At 43.8% G+C, this 26,166-nt stretch overlaps 1 protein-coding gene and 1 long non-coding RNA gene across 10 annotated transcripts in view; one reads left to right on the forward strand and one right to left on the reverse strand.

The window, feature by feature from the left end:
- The first annotated feature begins 2,794 nt into the window (after window positions 1-2,794).
- LOC147374164 (uncharacterized) lies at window positions 2,795-14,210 on the forward strand. The gene is made up of 3 exons (XR_015162513.1): window positions 2,795-3,687; window positions 5,207-5,277; window positions 10,999-14,210. It is a non-coding gene; the product is annotated as an uncharacterized LOC147374164 (long non-coding RNA).
- Window positions 13,595-26,166, reverse strand: part of NOD1 (nucleotide binding oligomerization domain containing 1) — a 91,272-nt gene continuing 78,700 nt past the window's right edge. For 5 of the 9 annotated variants that reach the window (XM_086396453.1, XM_086396452.1, XM_086396448.1 and 2 more), the window contains 2 exons: window positions 22,121-22,204; window positions 13,595-14,654 (listed from right to left, as the gene is read on the reverse strand). In XM_086396453.1, coding sequence (XP_086252579.1) covers window positions 14,582-14,654; window positions 22,121-22,204 — 157 coding nt within the window. In that variant the 3' untranslated portion in view covers window positions 13,595-14,581. Of the gene's footprint in view, window positions 14,655-15,022; window positions 21,997-22,120; window positions 22,205-23,055; window positions 23,449-23,501; window positions 23,924-26,166 lie in introns of those variants that run through there. The other 4 variants (XM_086396446.1, XM_086396445.1, XM_086396450.1 and 1 more) reach the window with 3 other exon arrangements.

Raw genomic sequence — 26,166 nt, forward strand, 5'->3', positions numbered from 1 at the left:
TGTTGTAGTTTATGGCCTAAATTTACCTGATGTTTTATGAATTCAGTTTATCAAGAGCCTATGGATTTGTAACCAAATCTAGCAATTTGTAACCAAAATCTAGCAATTAAAGATTGCTTCACAGTATGGATTTGTAACCATACTGTGAAGCAATCTTTAATTGCTAGATTTTTAATTTAGATCTTTTAACTCTTTAATCTTTAGATTCACCCTTATTTAGGGTCACTTGTAAATAAAAAAGTTAGAAGTTCAGTACTTCCTCACTTTCTTTTACCTTTTGCTTTATTAGGCCACACTGAGCCACCTGTGAGGGCAGAATGCTTTCCTCTCTGCTCAGGGTAAAGTACTCTGCATGCTTTGCCTCTGTGATGATATCAATACAGTGGTTAAGGCCCTGAGTTCTGGAGCCAGAATGTCCAGGGTCATATCCTATCATTTCAGCTGGTTGTGTGACCCTGGGCAATTTAACTACACAGTGCCTCAGTTTTTGCATCTATAAAATGGGGATAATTACCACAAAGTAACTCATAGGATTTTTATGAGATTAAATGAGATAAAGTATATATAAAAAAAAAAAAACCCTTAGTTCAGTGCCTAGCCGGTTAGAAGTCATAATGATTTTTTTTTTTAATTTTAGGTTTCTTGAGGTATAATTGACAATTTAATATTTTTAATTACTCTTCAGACCTATGAGAATGAAATATTTACCAATACATCAGAAACTCAGGTTTGTAGGAGATTGCCTATTAGGAGATGCAAGCTGAAGCCTCGACATAAAAGTTTCAAGATGTATATAAGTTACTTTCAAATGCTATAGCAAATGGAAAAATTATGTTGAAAATATAATAAGGTTAAACAAATATGATAAAATGTTAATACTTGTCAATATATGTAGGATATGAGTGTTCATTTATTATTTCAGGTTTTCTGTAGGTTTGAGACCTTTCCTGGTAAAATGTGGAGGATGGACATTCTCTCCCCAGTTCTCTCAGCATCCCATTTTCTTTTCATTCCTCCTTGCTTTCTCTCATCTTCCCCAGACTCTCTCCCCAGTCTCTCCCATGAGGGCCTCTCGTCTCTGCTCATCTACAGGTCTCCCCTTGTTACGTCCTCACGACTAGCAGCAGCGTTGCCAGTGTAAGTGGTTAAACATACAGCTCTGGAGCCAGACTGCCTGTGTTGGAATATCTGCCGTCTCTCTTACTGTGTGACCTTGGGCAAATGACTTAAACTCTCTGTGGCTCCTCCAAATGGTTGTGAGGAGTGAAGAAACAATGAGTATCTATAAATCATTAGAAGAGGGCCTAGTATCTTGAGAGCTTTCTGTAGGAATTTGCCATAATGGTACTATCCTCCTGGTGTCCTTCACTTCTTTTCTGTTCGGCAGTGAGGGGCCCTGCAGCCTTCCTCCTGAGGACAGGTATTTGAGGGAAGATTGCAAATGCTTCTTACTTAATACCTTTTTTTTTTTTTCAACACAAAGGAATTGAAATGAGCAAAACTCTTCCTGAAAAAGGTTTCCACATTTAGAAGAAATATATTCTACTCTGTTTTTGCTTTCCTGTTACCTTCTGAAGAGATGATTGTTTAACAGTAAAATCTTGCATTAACCCTGGATGTCGACCATGGCATCAACACCTCACCCTAACCTCACGAGCCCACCTTGTCTGCACTGTCTTCTTAACTTACTCTTGAAATGGCACAGCCCTTCTTCCCGTGTGAGGCCAGTCTGTCACCTGTGCTGGAGATCCCAGCCTCCTTGCCTTCTCAGGAGCCATGCATTCTCTCTTATTCCTTATTTCTCTAGTACTCACCTTTCCCTCCCATTCCATCTTTTCCATGCACATTTAGCTCCTTCTCATCTTAAGTTAGGCTTCCCTGGTGGCTCAGATGGTAAAGAATCTGCCTGCAATATGGGAAACACGGGTTTGATCCTGGAGAAGGAAGATCCCCTGGAGAAGGAAGTAGCAACACACTCCAGTATTCTTGCCTGGAGAATTGTATGGACAGGGGAGCCTGGCAGGCTACAGTCTGTGGGGTCACAAAGAGTCAGACACGACTGAGTGACTAACACTTTCATCTCAAGTCAGACGAGGGAACCCTCCCTAGACTCCATATCCCCTTTGAGCCACCGTCCTGTCTTTCTGCTTCACATATTTCTGGAAAGATATTTTCCTCTTCCAGTTCTCAGTCCACTCCAGTGGCTTCCCTGTTGCCAGTTTAACAAAATGGCTGTTACTAAGGTGACCCATAACCTCTGTGTCACTAAATCCATGGGCATTTACTTTGACTTACAAAAACATTCAGCAGCAATGTAATCTCCTTATTGAGACCTCTTTATTCATCATTGGCTATCTGTTGTTCTGTCAATAATAAAGTACTCTATCTTTGACCCAGGAGTCTCAGGTCTCATGCTAGCTTCCATGAAACAGTGTCTGACTTCTAACTTGTGAGTAGGCCAAAATCCAGTCCCAGACATGACACTGACCATTGTAATCCTAGCAGTTCCATAGTGCTTTGCATGAAGTAAGTGTTCAATATTTGCGAGATGGATGGATGGACAGACAGACGGACTTTCTCAGTTCTGCCAAGATACTGCAGGGATCAGACCTGAAGAGCCAACCGTGTTGCTGGATTCATTCTGGGATCGTGGAGGGAGACAGCTGAGAGAACATGAATGTTAATTTGATCTGAAGTTTCTCTGGGCTTATGTGTCTCATTGGAGAGTATTTTGAACTGCCAGCTTCTCTTCTGAAATGTAAACCATCTGACAGAGGTAATCCTATTAGTTCCATTTTATTCTGAATTACTTGAATCCACGTAATGTTCTAATATTTAGCTGAGTTTAGCAGTAGTGCGTGGGGAGGGTTGATGTGGGAGGTCTGCAGCCTGGGGTGGGCAGAGGCCTGGGTTCTCTGTTTCAGAGGGGGAATTCTGGATATTCCTGGGTTTCTTGGAGAGGATGTGACGGTGGGGGAACCAGGAAGTGAGAATGAGAAGTGGGTAACAGCAAAGGCACATTTGGTCGGCCTCAAGATCTACCCAGAGCCTGCCAGCAGTCACTGTGGACATGCCATAGAAGTTTATCTCTGAAGCTGCTGGTGCCAGAATGCTTCAGACTGTAATTGTCCCTGTTGGGATGGATTGTTCCCCTTTTACAAAGTAACAAGCATAGTTTTTGCACATAGAATAAAATTATTTTCAGGACAGATAAAAGAGTGAAAAGAATGAATGAGAAAATTAAATTTATACCTTTTAAGATTTCTTGAATTAGACACTGAATAATGTGTAGAAAGGCCAACAGCCTTTACGTTGACAGAGGGGTTCTTGGAATAGACAAAGGTGACAAGAATTATCTAGGGTTTGTCTATCAACAGGAGGGATATCACCCCTAAGGGGGTAAAAGTTGGTTCTTGGGGGGAAAAAGAGTTTAGCTATTCAATGGCCTGCAGGGTCAGGGTACCTAAACAGAAATACAGTATATTTGTGGTATTAAGAGTTTTATGGTGGAAGAGGGGATTAGGTAAAAATGTCTTACAATTCTCTTTACAGGGGTGATAATGAAAAAAAGTTGAGAAAACTGGACTAGATGATTCAGATGGAAGTATAATGTTGACCACCAATAGGCCCTCCTCTTGGGAATATGTGTTGACTCAGCAGAAGGAAAAAGATCTCACACATTGTCTGGTGAGTACCCACTGGGAGATCTAAAAGCAGCAGTGGGCAGCTGGGCCATTCCCTGGAGCTGCTCAGTAGGTGATGAGTTGCTGGCTCCGTACAAATGCAATGCCCAAGATGCCAGGCTGATGGGTCCTGGCACATATGGCCAGCTCCTGGACAAGACACAGCAATAGGAGGGTATGAATCAGGATGGGAGTCAGGATTCCAGTGGCTAACCTACCCACCTTCCACGCTCCTTCTGCTCTGACCTCCCTCCATCACTATTCTCTCCTGCTAACTCTCAAGACTGCCATTATTCATTTCTGCTGGAGGCCAGGGGATCAGTAGCAATGTCAACCAAGTGGGTGAAAAAAATGGTAGAAACACAGAACCACATGCTGACATCAAAGACAGAAATGACCTTCAGCCATATGGACTCAGTGTAGAACGCCAGATAATTCACTCTAATGTCTGTGAAATCAAATTAAAATGCAAATAGACTTTTAGCTTTCTTAATCCCTGCTTCTGAATAGGACCTGGACAGGCAGCTCCTTAACAAAATAAAAATGGAGACAGTGTCAGGTATGTCAAGATGCTTCGTTCTTACGTGCGTGCTAAGTCACTTCAGTCATGTCCAGCTCTTTGTGATCCTATGGACCAGAGCCCACCAGGCTCCTCTGTCCGTGGGGTTCTCCAGACAAGAAGAGTGGGTTGCTGTGCCCTCCTCCAGGGGATCTTCCCAACCCAGGGATCGAACTGGCATCTCTTAGGTCTGCCTGCATTGTCAGGAGGGTTCTTTCTCGCTCATGCCACCTGGGAAGCTTAGTTCTTATCCCATAGGTATTCGGCCTCCGGCTTCTGGTTTCTGAGCTGCTTACAAGTCTAGACTCTGATGTCAGTTCGAAAATGGCAATGTTGTTTAAAAGGGCTCTCAAGGTGGGGAAGGATGGCTTAGCACTGCTCCCTCTTTTGCCCTATCTCTGATGCTCATGCATCATAAGGTCATGCTACCCCACTCCAGTACTCTTGTCTGGAAAATCCCATGGATGGAGGAGCCTGGTGGGCTGCAGTCCATAGGGTAGCTAGGAATTGGACACGACTGAGGGACTTCACTTTTCACTTTCATGCATTGGAGAAGGAAATGGCAACCCACTCCACTGTTCTTGCCTGGAGAATCCCAGGGACGGGGGAGCCTGGTGGGCTGCCGTCTATGGGGTTGCAGAGTTGGACACGACTGAAGTGACTTAGCAGCAGCAGCAGCAGAGGGAAAAGGTGTGATTAGATAACAAATGTTGCTACTTCTAGGGCCCTACAACATGTCAGACACTGTTTTAAGTGCTTTATAAAAATACTTATTAATTTACTCCTCGTAACCAAACAGCCCTGCAAAGGGAGCAGTACTACTACAGATGGAAAGCTCAAGTACAGAAAAGCTAAGTCATTGTCCAAGGTCACACAAGTCCTGGTAGCCCTGGAATTTGAACCCAGACCCTCAGTACCCACAGAACTGGCTGTAACTCTGCTGTTTCTCTCCCTAATTTAACAGTGTCTTTGAAGTCATGGATGAATGCACTGACAATGAAATTGCTGTTAACACCATGTACTTTGGATTTTTATGTAAGTAGAACACGGGATCAGTATCCGCACCCCCTACACAGTTGAATCCTTCAGGCCACTTACGTAATGGACTAATCACTGGATACATGCTGCCCTCTTGTGATGGAGATCATCCCAGTACGACCTTCTCCAGCTCTCTGGAATACACCTACCTCCTTTGGTCCAGTCCCATGGTTGTGGCTGGCAGAGGATGTGTGGGCTTTGAAGAGTCAGATGTGGGTCACCCGACATTCTCCAGGGTGTTCCTCGCCTTGAGACTGTCAGTCAGTGAGACTTGAAAACAGGAGTCCGAGTCTTGGAGCTTTTTGCATCATTGGTATATGAAAATAAGACCAGGCTTCCCAGAGCAACACTAAAGACACCCCACCTAAGTCCTTGGGGAGCAGAGTTCATTTTGTTTAACTTGCCCTAGTGAATTGGGATCAGGTTTAATAGGCTTGACAAAAAAAAAAAAAAAGTCAACTGGAGAATGAACTGGAGGTCACAAACTGTCTAAACAGAGGGAAAATAAAGCCAGCCAGAAGACCTGTGTTCTAGGCTTGCTCTACAGATAATGTGTGTGACCTTGAGCAAGTCACTTTTGCTCTCTGAGCCAGTGTCCTCACTGGCATGGTAAGAAGGCTGAACTAAGTGAGCTCAAAATCTTAGCTATTACCAAGTCCAACCTTCTACAGGAAAGGAAAATCCCTTTCCTGAAGGGAAATCCGCCCCCAGCCCCCCATTTTTATACACATTCTCATTAGTAATTTGATATACATATGCAAATTCACTAGTCCTCATTTTCTTCACTCAGGAAGTTATCCCCGCTTCATAGGGGTCTTGGGAAGAATTAGTTACACTTGACCCAGTGCTAATGGAATCAGTCAGACTGTTTGTTTAGACAAAGTAGAGACACATACACACATACACGTTTAAAATCAAGGAAAACTGATTTTGAAGATACACTTACTCAGTTATAAGTGACTGTCTTAGTGCCACTTGAGAACAGATGCCAATGTAAGGGCCACTCGTGAGTCCCTGCAGCTGCAGGTATTACCAGGGCCTGTCTGTGGTGGTAACATCCCTGTGTGTGTGGGCAGGGCCTGGGTGCCAAGGCACAGGTCCAAGGCAGGGAGTCCCATTCCTATTCAAAGGAGATAGCACATTGTTCTCTAACTTCCACCCCCTTCCAAACCATTTATTAGACTCCTAAACCTGATGGATTCATGTAGATTGAAAAAAATAATAAAAATTTACAGCAAGAATCTTTGACTTGCTAATCCCACTCCAAAGAAATAATCCTAAAGAAACTTTTTTACTTCCATAGAAATGTGTATAATAATCATCCCTACAGCCAGTCTGGACACCTGAATGTCTAACACTTGGGACATAATTAAGCAAATTAACATACCAATAGAATACAAATGATAATTATAAAGATTAATAACTGGGAAATTAAATAAATTATAAATGTTCACTGTGATTCAGTTCAGTTCAGTCGCTCAGTCGTGTCCGACTCTTTGCGACCCCATGAATCGCAGCATGCCAGGCCTCCCTGTCCATCACCAACTCCCGGAGTTCACTCAAACTCACGTCCATCGAGTCGGTGATGCCATCCAGCCATCTCATCCTCTGTCGTCCCCTTCTCCTCCTGCCCCCAATCCCTCCCAGCATCAGAGTCTTTTCCAGTGAGTCAGCTCTTCGCATGAGGTGGCCAAAGTACTGGAGTTTCAGCTTTAGCATCATTCCTTCCAAAGAAATCCCAGGGCTGATCTCCTTTAGAATGGACTGATTGGATCTCCTTGCAGTCCAAGGGACTCTCAAGAGTCTTCTCCAACACCACAGTTCAAAAGCATCAATTCTTTGGCACTCAGCTTTCTTCATAGTCCAACTCTCACATCCATACATGACCACAGGAAAAACCATAGCCTTGACTAGACGGACCTTTGTTGGCAAAGTAGTATCTCTGATTTTTAATATGCTCTCTAGGTTGGTCATAACTTTTCTTCCAAGGAGTAAGTGTCTTTTAATTTCATGGCTGCAGTTACCATTTGCAGTGATTTTGGAGCCCCCCAAAATAAAGTCTGACACTGTTTCCACTGTTTCCCCATCTATTTGCCATGAAGTGATGGGACCAGATGCCATAATCTTCGTTTTCTGAACGTTGAGCTTTAAGCCAACTTTTTCACTCTCCTCTTTCATCAAGATCTTGGCTTTTTAGTTCCTCTTCACTTTCTGCCATAAGGGTGGTGTCATCTGCATATCTGAGGTTATTGATATTTCTCCTGGCAGTCTTGATTCCAGCTTGTGCTTCTTCCAGCCCAGCGTTTCTCACGATGTACTCTGCATATAAGTTAAATAAGCAGGGTGACAATATAACAGCCTTGACTGTGATTATAACTATATAAAAAGATGTCAAAATAGTCAACCCTAAAAAGGGAAATTCTGACATGGATGAACTTTGAGGACATCATGCTAAGTGAAATAAAGAGTCACAGAAAGACTGTATGGCTTCACTTATGTGAGGGAACTAGAGTAGTCAAAATCAGAGAGAAAGAAAGTAGTAGGTGGTTGCCAGGAGTGGAGGCAGGGGGAATTATTGTTTAATGAGCATAGAGTTTCAGTTTTACAAGAGTAATTCTGGAGATGGGCATTGGTGATTACACAACATATGAATGTGTCTATACCACTGAAATGTATAAAAATGATTAAGATGATAAATTGTACATTACATGTATTTTACCATAATAAAAGTCTCCATGTAGGCAAAATATGGAAAAATGATATGCAAAAATTAAGTTGTTATTAGCATTATTATAAGCATTTTTTTCAGTTTATTGTGATCCACACAGTCAAAGGCTTTGGCATACTCAATAAAGCAGAAATAGATGTTTTTCTGGAACTCTGTTTTTCGATGATCCAGCAGATGTTGGCAATTTGATCTCTGGTTCCTCTGTCTTTTCTAAAACCAGCTTGAACATCTGGAAGTTCACGGTTCATGTATTGCTGAAGCCTGGCTTGGAGAATTTTGAGCATTACTTTCCTAGCGTGTGAGATGAGTGCAATTGTGTGGTAGTTTGAGCATTCTTTGGCATTGCCTTACTTGGCATTGGAATGAAAACTAACCTTTTCCAGTCCTGTGGCCACTGCTGAGTTTTCCAAATTTCCTTGCATACTGAGTGCAGCAATTTAACAGCATCATCTTTTAGGATTTGAAATAGCTCAACTGGAATTCCATCACCTCCACTAGCTTTGTTTGTAGTGATGCTTTCTAAGGCACACTTGACTTCACATTCCAGGATGTCTGGCTCTAGGTGAGTGATCACACCATCGTGATTATCTTGGCCATGAAGATGTTTTTTGTACAGTTCTTCTGTGTATTCTTGTCACCTCTTCTTAATATCTTCTGCTTCTGTTAGGTCCCTACCATTTCTCTTCTTTATTGAGCCCATCTTTGCATGAAATGTTCCCTTCGTATCTCTAATTTTCTTGAAGAGATCTCTAGTCTTTCCTATTCTGTTGTTTTCCTCTATTCCTTTGCATTGATCGCTGAGGAAGGCTTTCTTATCTCTTGTTGCTATTCTTTGGAACTCTGCATTCAAATGGGAATATCTTTACTTTTCTCCTTTGCTTTTCACTTCTCTTCTTTTCACAGCTATCTGTAAGGCCTCCTCAGACAGCCATTTTGCTTTTTGGCATTTCTTTTCCATGGGGATGGTCTTGATCCCTGTCTCCTGTACAATGTCATGAACTTCTGTCCATAGTTCATCAGGTACTCTGTCTATCAGATCTAGTCCCTTAAATCTATTTCTCACTTCCACTGTATATTCATAAGGGATTTGATTTAGGTCATACCTGAATGGTCTAGTGGTTTACCCTACTTTCTTCAATTTAAGTCTGAATTTGGCAATAAGGAGTTCATGATCTGAGCCACAGTCTGCTTCCGGTCTTGTTTTTGCTGACTGTATAGAGCTTCTCCATCTTTGGCTCAGGAAGCAACAGTTAGCAACAGTTAGAACTGGACATGGAACAACAGACTGGTTCCAAATAGGAAAAGGAGTACCTCAAGGCTGTATATTGTCACCCTGCTTATTTAACTTCTATGCAGAGTACATCATGAGAAACTCTGGGCTGGAAGAAACACAAGCTGGAATCAAGATTGCCAGGAGAAATATCAATAACCTCAGATATGCAGATGACACCACCCTTATGGCAGAAAGTGAAGAGGAACTAAAAAGCCAAGATCTTGATGAAAGTGAAAGAGGAGAGTGAAAAAGTTGGCTTAAAGCTCAACGTTCAGAAAACGAAGATTATGGCATCTGGTCCCATCACTTCATGGCAAATAGATGGGGAAACAGTGGAAACAGTGTCACTTTATTTTGGGGGGCTCCAAAATCACTGCAAATGGTGACTGCAGCCATGAAATTAAAAGACGCTTACTCCTTGGAAGGAAAGTTATGACCAACCTAGATAGCATATTAAAAATCAGAGATACTACTTTGCCAACAAAGGTCCGTCTAGTCAAGGCTATGGTTTTTCCAGTGGTCATGTATGGATGTGAGAGTTGGACTGTGAAGAAAGCTGAGCACCGAAGAATTGATGCTTTTGAACTGTGGTGTTGGAGAAGCCTTTTGAGAGTCCCTTGGACTGCAAGGAGATCCAACCAGTCCATCCTAAAGGAGATCAGTCCTGGGTATTCATTCAGTTCAGTTCAGTCTCTCAGTCTTGTCCAACTCTTTGTGACCCCATGAATCGCAGCACGCCAGGCCTCCCTTTCCATCACCAACTCCCGGAGTTCACCCAGACTCATTTGCATCGAGTCAGTGATGCCATCCAGCCATCTCATCCTCTGTTGTCCCCTTTCCCTCCTGCCCGCAATCCGTCCCAGTATCAGGGTCTTTTCCAATGAGTCAACTCTTCGCATGAGGTGGCCAACGTACTAGAGTTTCAGCATTAGCATCATTCCTTCCAAAGAAATCCCAGGGCGTGTTCAGTGGAAGGACTGATACTGAAGCTGAAACTCCAGTACTTTGGCCACCTCATGCGAAGAGTTGGCTCATTGGAAAAGACTCTGATGCTGGGAGGGATTGGGGGCAGGAGGAGAAGGGGACGACAGAGGATGAGATGGCTGGATGGCATCGCTGACTCGATGCACATGAGTCTGGCCGAACTCCGGGAGTTGGTGATGGACAGGGAGGCCTGGCGTGCTGCGATTCATGGGGTCACTAAGAGTTGGACAAGACTGAGAGACTGAACTGAAGCATTGTTTAAAAAATTTTAATATTGTGATACTGCTTTTGTAATACAAATGTGACAGAGAGGAAACTGTCAAGGAAAAAAAAAATCAAGTTATTTTGATATTTGTTATTTGCCCCAAAAAGCACCTAAGTAGGCGTGGGGAAAATCAGAAACTTGTTTAGCATCCTTGAACTTATTTTATAATTTACTGTGGTTTAAAATCTTTTTTTTATTACTCATTCATTCATTTCATTACAAATCACTGGGGGCCTACAATCTTTTTAGTGCTTAGTGCTTCTGAAAGAGTTTTAAGCTGGTCTGGGTGCAGTTAATTCAGCTTGAAGTCTGTAAGAATCCTGCTGGGACGGCCCCTGGGCCCTGTAGCTCTGCTGCCAGCCCATTTGTGCGACAACATGAGCTTTGGCCTCCTTACCAGCTAATTCCGCTTTTCATTAAAATTCCTCTCTATGGACGTGAGATGATGGTCATGCTTTTGCCTTTCAGGTCCAGAGCAAGGATTTTTATTCCTGTAAGTGAGCAATTAGTTACTGGAAATAGACATGTGTCACCCCTGGAAGTGGACCAAAACACCAGCGAGCCAAATGTGCCTTCCCAGTTGGGGAGCTGAAAGGGACACCTGGCAAAGGCTGGCGGGCCTGGCTTTGTGGGGTGGTGCCAACTTCGCTCTGTTCTTACTGTGCAGTGAAGATGTGGATGCGCCTCCCTCTGTTCAGTGAGTGACACATAAATGGTAAGAATGATGACAACTCATGGCTGTGACTTTTCACTGAAGGATTCAGGATACTGCAGGAAGCTCAATGTTGAATGCTTCTAGACTTGAATTTGAGAACTTCTAGTGCTATATTTGACCTTGTTGGGACGTTTCCTAAGCCTAAGAGTGTCAAGGGGATACCGGGGGATGCCACTGTGAGCAGAAATGAGAAACACTGGTTTTATAATTGTTGTTTAGTCGCTAAGTCATGTCTGACACTTTGGGACCCCACGGACTATAGCCCTCTAGGACCCTCTGTCCATGGGATTTCCCAGGCAAGAATACTGGAGTGGGTTACCATTTCTTCTCTAGGGGATCTTCCTGATCTAGGGATCAAATCCAAGTTATCATACTGTGTATTGACCACTGGGGGCTTCCCTGATAGCTCAGTTGGTAAAGAATCCACCTGCAGTGCAGGAGACCCTGGTTCGATTCCTGGCTCAGGAAGATCCACTGGAGAAGGGATAGGCTACCCACTCCAATATTCTGGGTTTCCCTTGTGGCTCAGCTGGTAAAGAATCCGTCTGCAATGCGGGAGACCTGGGTTTGATCCCTGGGTTGGGAAGATGCCCTGGAGAAGGGAAGGGCTAACCACTCCAGTATTCTGGCCTGGAGAATTGGGTCACAAAGAGTCAGACATGACTGAGCGAGTTTCACTTTCATTGAGCATAGATCCTGCACCAGCGTTGTGCTGATCTCCATGCAGCAGCTCATTTAATCCTCATAACAACTTTGCAAGTCAGTACTCTGGGATTTCCGTTTTCAAGGTAGAAATTGAAATTCTGACAGTCTTAAGATGTGGCCCAAAGCCCCACAGTGATTTTACATGGCTTATAAGTTCCAAGTCAACATGTAGGTCTGAAACACGGAAGCTGTGGTTTCTTTCCTGAAATCAACTAACATGTCCTGTAGAAACAGTTGTATCCTAAGTTTGTGGAATTCCTCCCCCACCTCCAATTTCCTATTATCTTTTTCTTGATTTCTCCATTTTTCTGCAGAGAAGTTCACCTATGGACAGTGGAGAACCTTTCCAACAAATTAGGAGTCTAATTTCACTTTTGTAAGAAAATCCATCATTTGCCATCTGGAAGACCAAAGTATTTCCAGGTTAGAATTTAACCCAATACCACACAAATTCAGTTTCCCTTAGAGGCAACAGTTTTAATTTTCATAGTCTCTAAAAGTAGTAATATTTGGTAGTATCTGGGTTCATTTTAGAATCTTGAAAGTTTAGTTTAGCAGTTTATAAAAAAATATAATTCTGTCAGCTGGGAAGTGTGGTTCTCTGACTTGGCGAGTCTGAAGGCTGTTCTAAGCACCCTTGGCCTTCAGCTCACCAAGCGCTCATTCCTTTATGTGATCTGGGCATATCTGCTGCTCAGATATTCTGGAAGAGAGGTCCTCCCTTGGGTGGGGGTGGCGGTAGTGACTGTTAGGCAGATACCCAAATCTGGGGTGGCCAGGACCTTAGGGGAATAGCTCCCATGTGACTGTACAGGATTTTCCCCCTAACTTTCAGGGCTAACTTGTTGAATTATACCCTTCTTAACTGGGGGTGCTGTATAAAGCCAGGCTGGACTTCTGACAACTCCAAGGTACTGTTGAATGGCCCCCCACTTACCTGTCAGCTCAGTGCCTCTTGCCACAGTGGGTACAAGCCCACCCTGGCCCTCTACTTGGCAGTGAACAGCCGAGAAGGGTAGGGGACAGCCCATCAGGAAACAGTGGTGAGGGCCATGAAATCTGGCTATGCCAGCGTACGCTGGCCCCAGCCACCAGGGACTCAATTATTCCCTCCGAGAAGCTGCTTGTGTGAACTGGGAGGTCAGATGGAGAGGCCTCAGATGCTTTCTCTGCCTTCTTCCTTGTCTTGGTAGGTGGAGGGACTTGTGAAGGATCACACTGAGGATGCTTCTGACTGTTCCGCCTCTGGTTCTCCTCACAGCATGTCACCCCGGGGCCCCACCCAATGCAGTAAATGCCTCTGAAGGGGTCACAGCGTGCTTGCCTGGCTGACTTCCTTTTTAAAACCCCTGACTCAGACAATTGAAAGGACTGATGTTGAAGCTGAAACTCCAATACTTTGGCCACCTGGTGCAAAGAGCTGACTCATTTGAAAAGACCCTGATGCTGGGAAAGATTGAGGGCAGGAGGAGAAGGGGATGACAGAGGATGAGATGGTTGGATGGCATCACTGACTCAATGGACATGAGTTTGGGTAAACTCCAGGAGTTGGTGATGGACAGGGAGGCCTGGCGTGCTGCAGTTCATGGGGTTGCAAAGAGTCGGACACGACTGAGCAACTGAACTGAACTCAATTAGAAATAATGAGTGTTTCAGTATTTTACTAACAAATGAATTGGCAAACGAACAGGTTATCTGGTAAAACCTCCTCCTTCCCCCCATTTAGCATCTACCGCATGCCCACCATGGTGGCAGGGGTCTAACATGCTCTCCCAGCTGAGTTCTCAGTGACTCTGAGCCTTGCCTCACAACTGCTCAGGGGCAGGAGGAGACTTCCCTTTCTCCACAGGGCGAGAGAGAAGCTCCAGTTTGGATGCCATGGCCACAAGGGCACGCCAGGCCTTTATTCCTCTTGGAGGATGGTACTGATTCTTCTTCCTGGGGCAGAGCCCATCTCACAAAAGCCCTGAGTGGAGCCTTAGTATTATGCAGACATCACCCTGTCCCTCAGACTGGTGAAGAGGGCATCCTGCCATCTTTGTCAGCAGAGACTCCAGGACCAAGACAAAAGCCCATGGTGGGTCCTTCCTTTGGCACCAGCTCCCTACAGAGCGAGCCTTGGAGGAGTCAAAACCCCACCCTGCACCCCCGCAGTGTCTACAGTGAGGTGGGAATAGTATCAACACTTGGGGAGGCACTGAGGAGGAAGACAATATTTCAGGCAAAATACTTTCCTTTGTTGAGCACCTCTGCCCCCCAGGAAACATGGTACCAACTGTGCACCACGTCGTCATCTCTTCAGTGAACACGGTGGTGACTGACGCGCTCCCCCTGGCCTTGGGGCAGGCATTTGTGTGAGCTCTGAGTCTCATTCCTCTGGGTGCAGATTTTACATAGTCATGGCTATGCATTAACATCTCTTTATAGAATGTTTACAGTCACTAAAATGGCTCATGCTTTTCCTGCAGAATTGTAACAGCCACTCAGGGCCTCTGCCAGTCAGAGGGATCTCTGCCAGATCCCACTTGATCTGCATCAGGAAGACTGGATTCCTAGAAGTCCCACCTCAGCAGACCCTGGATGCCGCCATCCAAGACAGGCGTCCAAGACCCCCCACGAGAAAACATCCCCTCAGAAACAGACAATCCTCTTCTCATCTTCAAAGACCTTGGCCTCCTCTGGCTTTATCAAGTTTCCATTTAAGCTGTTGGAGAAAAAGAACACAAGTAAGTGAGGGACCACTGTATACACCTTCCCAACATGTGTTCCTAACACACTCTCATGCTTCACACAGCCCGGAAATTCAAACACTTTTTTCTTTTTTAAAACTGAAGTATAGTTGATTTACAGTATTGTGTTAATTTTAGGTGTAGAGCATGGTGATTCAGTATTTCTGTACATTATTTTTCAATATAGGTTATTACAAGATAATGGGTATAATTTTCCTGTGCTACACAGTATATTCTTATTATTTTATAATATAGTAATTTGTATATATGTTAATCTCATCCCCCTGATTTGTTCCTCACCCTTTTGGTAACCATAAGTTCATTTTCTATATCTGTGAGTCTCTTTCTGTTTTGCATATATACAAGCATGTGTATTATTTTTTTAGATTCCACATCTACCTGATATAATAGTCTTTTTGTGACTTATTTCTTTTAGCATAATATTCTCTAGGTCCATCCACTTTGTAAATAGCAGTATTTCATTCTTTTTATGGCTGAGTAACATTCCATTGTGCATGTGTGTGTACATATATATGTACATATACATGTGTGTTTATCACATATTAACCCAGTCATCTGTTGATGAGCACTTGGGTTGCTTCCATGTCCTGGCTATTGTAAATAGTGCTACTGTGAACACTGGGGTACATATATCTTTTCAAATTAGTGTTTTATCTTTTTCTGGACATACACCCAGGAGTGCAATTGCTGGATCATATGGTAGTTCTCAGAGAAGGCAATGGCACCCCACTCCAGTACTTTTGCCTAGAAAATCCCATGGACGGAGGAGCCTGGTAGGCTGCAGTCCATGGGGTCACTAGAGTCGGACACGACTGAGCGACTTCACTTTCACTTTTCACTTTCATGCATTGGAGAAGGAAATGGCAGCCCACTCCAGTGTTCTTGCCTGGAGAATCCCAGGGATGGGAGGCCTGGTGGGCTGCCGTCTATGAGGTCGCACAGAGTCAGACACGACTGAAGCAACTTAGCAGCAGCAGCAGCATGGTAGTTCTACTGTTTAAGAATCCTCCATATTGTTTTCCATAGTGGCTGCACCAATTTACATTCCCACCAACAGTGCACAAGGGTTCCCATTTCTCTATATCCTCTCCAGCATTTAGTATCTGTAGACTTTGATGGTGGCCATTCTGGCAGGTATGAAGTGATACCTCATTGGGTTTAGATTTGCATTTTCTAATAATTAGTAATGTTGAGCACCTTTTCATGTGCCTGTTGGGAATCTGTAAATTGTCTTTGGAAAAACGTCTATTCAGGTCTTCTACCCATTTTTTAATTGGGCTGTTCTTTTGATGTATGAGCTGTTATGTATATTTTGGACATTAATCCCATGCCAGTTTCATCATTTGCCAATATTTTATCCCATTCTGCAGGTTGTCTTTTCATTTTTTCAGGGGTTTCCTTTGCTATGTAAAAGCTTTTAAGTTTAATCAGGTCCCATTTGTTTATTTTTGCTTTTATCCATTTTACCTTAGAGCTACATTTTTAATTCCTAATGTCATATTTTATATCTCCCTGCTTATCCCTTTATCGTTTAGTATAGTTATAGTCATTTTTGTAATTTTTTCATCTTTAATCCATGTACTGGTTTAAGTGATCTTCAATCCTCAATATATATTTGCTTTTCCTATTGGTATTTTCCCTTTGCTATAGATTCTTTTCCATTTAGAGAAGATTCTTCAACGTTTCTCTTAGGGTACGTTTTGTAATGGTGAATTCTTTGCTTTCTGCTTCTCTGAGAAATTCTTATATTCTAAATGATAATCTTCCTGGGATTAAGTATCCTAGGTTGATATTTTTCCCTTTCAGGACTTTGAATATATCATGCTATTAACACTTCTTCTGGCATGCAAGGTTTCTGCAGAGAAACCAGCTGATAGCCTGATGGGGATTTCCTTGTAAAGGACTGTTTTTCTCTTGCTGCCTTTAGAATTCTTTAACTTTTGCCATTTTAATTATGATATGTCTTGGTGTGATTCTGTTTGAGTTCATCTTATATGGGACCTTCTGTTATTCCTGTTCCTGGATATTTGTTCCCTTCTTTAGGTTTGGGAAGTTTTCAGCCATAATTTCTTCAAATACATGTTTTATTCCCTTCTCTTTTCTCCTTCTGGAATCCTTACACAGCAGATATTGGCACATTTTATATTATTCCATAGATCTTTTATGTTGCTTTCATTTTTTTTCATTTTCTGTCTGTCTGCTATGTTGATTGATTTCCATTATTTTATCTTTCAGATCATTTGGATTTGTGTCATTTAGTCTGCTATTGCTTTTACAGTGAATTTTATCTCAGAAATTGAATTTTTGATTAGATCTTTTATAGTTTTTGTTAAAATGATCTGTGCTTAGATCAGTTTTCTTTCTTCATTCAGTTAGCATTTTTATTACCAGCTTTTTGGTAATAAAAATTACCAAAAAGACCAATTACCTCTATTTCATTACTTTTTCCAGGGGGTTTCTCTTGCTCTTTCAATTAGGAGTAGTTCCTCTGCTTTTTCCTTTTATTTAACTATTTCACCTAAATTCACTGAAAAAGAAAAAAGTAATCTATTGTGGTCATGGAGAAGTGTTTTTATGTGAGTGTCCCTATGTAGACTGTGTGTGCCCAGTGTCTGTGGATGCCAGCCATGTCTTCTTCAGAGTGTGCTGGCCACCATCACCTTGATGGAGTGTGGCTAGAACCTACACAGGATGTGATGTGGGACCTCCTCTCTGCTCAGTGACCATCACACAGGGCAGGTGCTGCTCCGGAGTTGCTGGAGCAAATGCCCTGAGCTTTGGGCTATAGAGTTGGCTCTGTTCTCTGTACGTGTATGTTTTCCCTTCTCCCTGCACTGGAGCTTGTGAATTTACAGAGGTCTGATGCACCACCTGTGTAGGTGTCTCACATGCAGCCCAAGGTCATGTTTCTTCCCACTGTGGTCATGCCAGATCTAGAGCAGGGCTGTGGCATGGAGAGGCTGGAGCATCTGCTTGGCTAGCAGTGGGGGTCATGGCATCATGGCCGAAGCGGCTGTGTTGCCATCAGACATCGGGGCTGCTTTGTTAGTGCTATTTTAGCAACCACCCGGCAGGCGCCTGGGGGCCACATCTGTGTCCCTAGCTCAGGTTTTCTGCCAGGACTTGGCTTCTCTAGATCTAGTACCAATCTGTGGTGTGGAGTGAGTGGGCCTGGGGTGTTTGCTCAGCGCGGCTTTGGGAGCACAGTGAGGTGGCAGCCACTCGGGCAGACCTCTTTCTGCCCTATCTGGTGGCAAGCAAGCACCCACACACTCCTCCCAAGTGGAGTCTAGACACTCCAGCCTTTCTCTCTGTCATAGTGGCTCTCCAAGCAGCCAAGGGGGCTTGTCTCCTCTGCTCAGGAGCCCAGGACTGGGACACCCAGTCTGTGGTTCAACCCGCTCACTTCCCAGGCTTCCTTTTCCTCTTAGTCCCTTCCCTGGGGTGCCCATCGTCACCTGATTCTTCTTTTCTCCCATCCTACCTGATTACATGGGAATCTTTCTTGTAGCCTTGGTTGTATAGGAGTTCTCCTGCCAGTTTCCAGTTTTCCATGAGACTTGGTCTACACTTAGATATATTTTCAATGTGTGGAGGGAGATGAGCTCCACATCCTCTTACTCGGCCATCTTGATGACTTGTTTGATATTAATCCTTTCCAGATGGCCAACACACACATGAAAAGATGCTCAACATCACTCAGAGAAATGCAAATCAAAACTTCAATGAGGTATTACCTCACACAAGTCAGAATGGCCATCATCAAAAGAAATCGACAAATAATAAATGCTGGAGAGGATGTGGAGAAAAGGGAACCCTCTTGCATTGCTGGTGGGAATGTAAATTGCTACAACTACTATGGAGAACAGTATGGAGGTTCCTTAAAAAACTAAAAACTATCATAGGACCCAGTAATCCTACACCTAGGCATATACTCTGAGAAAACAACAATTCAAAAAGGTACATGTGCTCCAGTATTCACTGCAGCACTACTTAAAATAGCCTAAATGTCCATGAACAGACAAATGGATAAAGAAGATGTGGTATATAATGAAATATTACTCAAACACAAAAAGGAACAAAACTGGGTCATTTTTAACAATGTGGACGAACCTAGAGTCTGTCACACAGAGTAAAGTAAGTCAGAAAAATATATTAATGTATATATATGGAATCGAGAAAAACAGTACTGGTGAACCTATCTGCAGGGCAGGAATAGAGACGCAGACATAGAGAACTGACTTGTGGACACAGTGAGGGAAGGAGAGGGCGGGACAAACAGAATAGCACTGACATATGCACGCCCATGTAAAACAGACCGCTCTGGGGAGCTGCTCACCTCAGCGCTGTGTGACGACCTAGAGGGGTGCCCAAGAGGAAGGAGATATATGTATACACACAGCTGATTCATGCTGTTGTACAGCGGAAACTAACAACCTTGTAAAGCAATTATAATCCAATTAAAAAAACCCCTTCATGGAGCTCCCGTCACTCCATGGAATGGGTCTGAGGTCACCAACAGCCTCTATAAAACTGAATTTAAATGACATTTTTCAGGCCTTATCTTTCTTGATCTTCACAGGCATTTCTTCCTCCTCCTTGAAACACTACCATCCGTTTCTTGGCTTGATATTTACATCTGATCACTCCATCTTCTTTTTTATAGTCTCCTCCACATAACCTCTAAATAATGGATTTCCTCCAGGCTTGGGGCCTGGCCCTCTTCCCCAGAAGAACCTCATCTATCCCTGGCCTCATATATGTCAGTGACCTGGGCGAGACCTCTCTACTCCGGAGCCTCTTACCTGCTTGACATTTTCATGGGATGCCTCCCAGCGGGCACCCCGCCCCAGGGGTCCCCAGCTCCGTGCATGGCACCACTCTTCCTCCCGTTGTGCAACTTAGTAACCTGGGGCTTAACTTCACACCTTCCCCACCTTCATATTCTGTCACAAAGTTCTGTTTTGTTTCCTAAATATCCCTAGCATGGCTCCCTGGAACCTCTCCACATGTTCCCCTCCTGATCTGAGTACCTATCACCTCTTCTCTGCCCCACTGTGCTGTCCTGCTAACTGTCCCTTGATGTGGCCTCTGGCCTTTACCAGTCCACTTTCCTACAGGAGCCAGGGTGGTGTTTTTTTTTTTTTTTTTAAGACAGTGTGGCTCTGAGCACATCCCTCTTTGCTTGAAACCTTTCAATGACTTTCTACTGCTTTTAGGATAAACACCAAAAATATGCAACAGGACCCATAGATCTTTCAGGGTCTAGTCTCCACCCTATCACCTCCACCTCCTGTGGCCCTTCTTCCACACTGTTCTTCAAAGGTACCACATTCCTTTGTGCCTCAGAACTTTTGTACATGACGTTCTCCTTCCTAGAACACTTCTTCCCACCTCAGCTGATGATCTCCTATTTGTCCTTCATGGCTTAGTTTAAATGCCACTTCCTTCAGGCGACCTTCCTTGGACTCTTTGTATTAGGTTCCTGTCTCAGCTTTCCCCTCTCCAGCACTCATCATGATTGTCATTAAATAATTACTTGAATAATTTTTTCCTTTACTGTGTCTTCCTCACTAGATGTAAACCCATGACAGCAGGTCCCTCTTGCTCACCACTGGATTCTCAGAATCGTCACAGCACCTGGCACTCACTTGTTACTCAACAAATTAAGACGCCGTGCTTTCCCTGGGGACTCTGCAGTGACCATGACACAGGCCCTGCCCTCAAGGAGCTCACAGTCTGGAGGAGACAGCCTCACAGAAAGCTCTTACAACAGAGTGTGGTTAAGTGCTGTAATTTATGACACTGGGTCATTGAATACTGCTAATTTCTGTCTTTGAAGGCATAACTCACGGAGGGACTTCATATCTCAAGTTCTTTATGAACAGAGATGAGGCAGACATAAATGTCATTATGGCCCAAGGTAATCTCTGCCATTGGTGACCCTGGGCAGAGCCTGACCCCAGCCCTGGCAGCCCATGAAGTGAGACTTCTGGGATGAGCCAGGGACTGGAGTGAAGACACTCCTGGGCCAGCGCCCGAGACTTCCTCCTTGTCCTCTTTTCTAATCCTTCCTGACACCAATGCCTCGTTCAGGTTCTACACAGCATGCCTTAAAGACCGATACTTAGTCCTATATAAATAGTTCTTTGTGTAGGAACAATGGTCTTTGGTGGGCCATTTCAAGCTAGTCAGAATTAAAGCAGCTGCATGTCCTTAAACCATCCTAACCATCACTGAGCAGAGTGGAAGCCAGCTGTGGTCCAGACTGTCCTTCAGCCTGGTCTCCTGTCCTCTCCCACCTCTATCTGCTGTCTTCAGAGTCAGCAGCAAATGCGGTGCTTCTAGGAAAGGATTCCTGGCTGAGCAGTAGGCTTGGCTTTGAAGGTGACTTGCTACAGCCCCTCCATCAATCTGTTTGGAGTCTGGGCTCTCTTCTCAAGCATAATGTTTTCAAATATTTCTTTGGCTTTGCCTCCAAATGAGAACATTTTACATTGTGAACCAGCATCTATGCTGGTACACATCTATACATACACACCCACATCTGAAATTAGATTATGAAATATCTCATAGTGTGCACACAGCATTCTGGTGTTCTACTCCATTTCATTCTTTAAATAATGCTAGTTACAACCTACCAAACCAAAGTCTCTGTCCTCCAGGGGAACCTGGCTCTGGCCCCTGCCAGGCTTTCCATGTTGGGCTGAGCCTCACATTCTGCTGGGATGTCTCAGGCCAGGCCTGGGGCAGAGAGCAAATTCCAGAGCTCTTGGGGGGTCTGGGTTCAAGGACACAGGGACCCTCTGTCCTCAACTCGGTTACATCAGTACTGAGGCAGTCAGGGCCCTTTCTGTTACTAGTGGGACACACATTCCCTCACCCCCCTGAATGTACTCCAGGCCCAGTCCTACCTGTGGGGGAAGGGGCGGGGGCTGCATGTGTCCCGTGGGAGGCACGAGAAATGCAATGGGGCACAACAGTGCAGTAAGGCAGGCCATGGGCTTTCCTTCTGCTGGCATAAGCAAGTCCTCAGAAGAGAAACAGGAAGTTGGAAAAGAGTACATTCAGCTCAAATACAGCCTGGAAGCCCAGAGAGGAAAAGAAGATGCTTCAGACTCCAGGCCATCTCAGTCTGTCTGCCTCTGTACAATCTAGGACAGGGGGACTGCAGAAGAGTCCTGACTATGAAGTCACAGCCTTGAACTTCAGCTTCTCCTCTTAGGTGTGACCTGGGTCTGGGCCTCAGTTTCTACATCTGTGAAATGTAAACAGTACTACCTACTTTCCAACAATCTGTAAAGATGAGAAATAAATGCACATTACCTTACATTGTGCATAGCACACAGTCAATGGTGCTAAGTAAATAATCACTGTTGTTACCACAACAGTGGTACAAAAAGTGGTAGATCAGTCTTACCAAATCTCCATTATGCCAGTGTTCTTCTGTAATGCCTCTGCCAGCTGGGCAATCCCCTTGGCCGTGATCTGGTTCTGGATAAGCCTGAAAGAAAAACATACCTTTTGTATCAAGTCATACTGGATGAACTCTGTCCACGTCATTAGGGGGTTGGAAGGGTATGATGGAATGAGAGACAGGGTCAGGAAGAACTGAATCCATTTAACTTTCAGTCTAGCAAAGATTGTCTAGATCAGACTCATGAGAATAAATGACATGTTTTAAAATGTTTAACTTTTCTGATGGGCAGAAGACCTAAAGAGGCATTTCTCCAAAGAAGACATACATATGGCCAACAGGCACATGAAAAGTCGCTAATTATTGGAGAGGTGAAAATCAAAGCCACAGTGAGGTCCCACTTCATACCAGTCAGAATGGCCATCATTAAAAAGTCTAACAACAATAAATACTGGAGGAGATTTGAAGAAAAGGGGATCCTCCTACACTGTTGGTGGGAATGAAAATTTGTGCAGCCACTATTGGTTGGGGAGCTACAAATCCAAATGCCAAAAACCCAGAACATAAACAAGAGAAGCAATATTATAACAAATTCAGTAAAGACTTATTTTTTTTAAATATATAACTGAGTTACTGTGCTGTACAGCAGAAATTAAACATTGTATTAATATATATACATCAATAAATTTAATGTTTAACTTTTCTGTATATTTTTAGCATGAGCATAATAGATCTATATATTCACATGTAGGTACTTTTACTACATGAACATATATATGCATGTGTGCTTGACACTTTTCATTATTTGGAGACTACCAGTCTGAACAACAAATTCTAAGGAACGTATCTGGGAACAGGCAGTCTGATATCTCCTTCCAGGTGGCTGGAGAAAGGCAAAGCAGCTTTTAAAGTTAAGTATTTTTAAAGAGCTAGGCATTCTCTTCTTTGGGGGGGGGGAAGGCTTCCAAAATGGTGCCATGTCCTATCCAACATCTGAGAGGGAGGGTGGGAGGGGAAACTATTCATGAGTCCCAGTGGAAAAGCATCCATACTGGGGCCTCTAGGAGTATACCCTGTTATGGTAGGTAACAGTGACTCAATGAAACGAAGGTTTCAGATAGAGCTGAGAAGCCTGAACAATTCCTGAATTGCTCCCCTGGGAGGCTGTGCTTCTAGCCCACACAGAAAAAAAATGCAGCACAAGTCAGTGATATGTCTACTTTTTTTTTTTTTTAATCATCAGGGGTTCACTCCTCTCCTCTGGCTTTTTGTAGATAGACTGCAAATGCACTTGACCTTTAGAAATTTTGGGCACTGATCCAAGAAGGCAGCTGCATGAGGAAGATGAAGGCCTGTATTACCATGACTGATGAGATTTCAGAAATTAAGCCAATCCCTTCCAAGGAAGCAATATAGCATGGTTAAAAGCTCTCCTCATACACAATTACACCTACTCCCCCACCTTCCAGCCATAGATCCTTAAAGAAGCTCTCTGTTCTTCGGCTGCCTGACCTATAACACGAGAATAACTGTAAGAGAACCCCACAACCCTGAGTGTGTGAGTTTCAATAGGAGGATGGGTATGAAGTAGTTCTCAGTCTCTATCACGGTGCCCAGTGCAAGTTCTTGTCACTATTCCTGCCCAAGCACACAGGAACAGGCAGCCACGCTGTAGCCAGGACCCAGTGACTGTTGCCACATCTCCCACAGACTGGGGCCCCAGGTCTTGATGCAGAGGTGGTAACCTTCTGGTAAGCATGACCACAGTATGACTTGGACTTTTTGCAAAAGGAGCAAAAATAGAACCTGGAAGTGGGCACAGAGTTCTGCATTTAGTTAAATTCCGCTATTTCCTAATGATCCCTTCCATGGTTGCAACCACTGGCACCACCTACGCCTTGCTGGAGGTAGGCTGAGCTGCCTGCAGCCTAGACCTGGCAAGAGGCTGGGTGGGAGGAGAGGTTAAAAAGCCTGGCAGTGCTCAGGCCCACTGGCTACCTTCACCCTGGCCAGTGTGGTCTGTGCTCGCATAGAGTGAAGACGTACTCTCTAGCCCTCTCCTAACAGTGTTCTCCCTGGAGAGGCTGGCCTGACACCTAGGGAAGGGCGTAAAAGAAAGTCTATGGGTCAGAAAGAAAAGAAAAAAAAAAAAAAAAACAGATGTAAAAGTAACACACTGGGCATATATATAGAGAGAGAGAGAGAGAGAGAGAAACTGACATGATGATCTAAAATTCACGTGGAAATGCAAGGGACCCGGAATAGTCAAAACAATATTAAGAAGAACAAAGTTGGAAACACACACTTCCTGGTTTCAAAAACTTATTACAAAGTTACAATAAGCAGGACAGTATGGTCCTGGCATAAGGATAAACATATGGCCCAACCCGAAAAGAAAGTCCAGAAATAAACTCACACATTTATGGTCAACTGATTTGACAAAAGTGTTAGGGCCATTCAAAAGGGAAGAGTCTTCAACATGTGGTACTTGCACAACTGATTATCTAGATGCAATAAAATAAAGCTGGACCCCAAATCTCATACCATACACAGAAACAAACTCCAGATGGATCAAGGACCTAAATGTAAGAGCAAAACTGTAACACTTAAAGGAAATCTTTGTGACCTTGGATTAGGCAATGATTTCTTAGTAAGACACCTAAAGCACAAGCAACTAAAGAAAAAATAAATTGGACTTCATCAAAATTAAACACTTTGGTGCTTCAAAGGTCACTGTGAAGAAACTGAAAAGAAATATTTGCAAAATTGAAAAACTCTACAGAGAGGGAGGAAATATTTGCAAATCATCTATCTAGTAAACGTTTTGTACCTAGAATATTTAAAGAATCCTAACAACTCAGCGGCAACCCACTCCAGTACTCTTGCCTGGAAAATCCCATGGATGGAGAAGCCTGGTAGGCTGCAGTCCATGGTGTTGCTAAGAGTCGGGCACGACTGAGCGATTTCACTTTCACACATTGGAGAAGGAAATGGCAACGCACTCCAGTATTCTTGCCTGGAGAATCCCAAGGACAGAGGAGCCTAGTGGGCTGCCGTCTATGGGGTCACACAGAGTTGGACACGACTGAAGCGACTTAGCAGCAGCAGCAGCAACAACTCAGCAATTAAAAGGCACATGACCCAACTTAAGGCTTCCCAGGAGGCACTAGTGGTAAAGAACCCACCTGCCAAAGCAGGAGACGTAAGAGACAAGAGTTTGATCCCTGGGTGGGGAAGATCCCCTGGAGGAGGGCTCAGCAACCCATTCCGTATTCTTGCCTGAAGAATCCCCATCAACAGAGGAGCCTGGTGGGCTACAGCAAAGAGTCGGACACGACTGAAGCAATTTACCACAGCACAACCCAATTTACAAATGAACAAAGAATGTGGAGCCAGTTCTCCAAAGAAGATATACAAATGGCCAATATGCACAGGAAAAGACACCCAACATTGTTAGTGTCAGGGAAATGCAAATCAAAACCACGAAGACACAGCACTTCATTATCCCCTAGGATAGTATGACCCCAGAAGACCTGTGTTGGTGAGGATGTGAAGAAATGGTGACCCTCGTACATGACTGCTGAGAATGTAAATAGCATAATCACTTTGGAAAACAGTTTATCAGTTAACAAAATAACCATATAACTGTGAAATTCTATTCCTAAGTATATACCCAAAAGAAAACATACGGTTACACAAACATGCACGAATGTTCACAGTAGCATTATTCATAAGTCATAAAGTAGAAACAATCCAAATGTCCACCAACTGATGAATGAACAAAACTTGGACTATCCATACAATGGAATATTCAGCCATAAAAAGCAATGGAGTGCCGATACATGCCACAGCATAGATGAAGCTTGAAAACTTACGCTACTGAAATAACACAGAAACAAAAGGCCCCAATATCATACGACTGCATCTCTATGAAATGCCCAGAAAAGGCAAATCCACAGAGACTGAAAATAAGATTAGTAGATGCTAAATCCCACAGACAGAGGAACCTGTTGGGCTATGATGGTCCATTGAGTCACAAAGTCGGATAC

The sequence above is a fragment of the Bos grunniens genome, chromosome 4, assembly GCF_055505025.1.
Source record: "Bos grunniens cultivar Pamir isolate PY7600 chromosome 4, Bosgru_T2T1.0, whole genome shotgun sequence".
In the NCBI taxonomy this organism is placed as follows: Eukaryota; Metazoa; Chordata; class Mammalia; order Artiodactyla; family Bovidae; genus Bos; species Bos grunniens.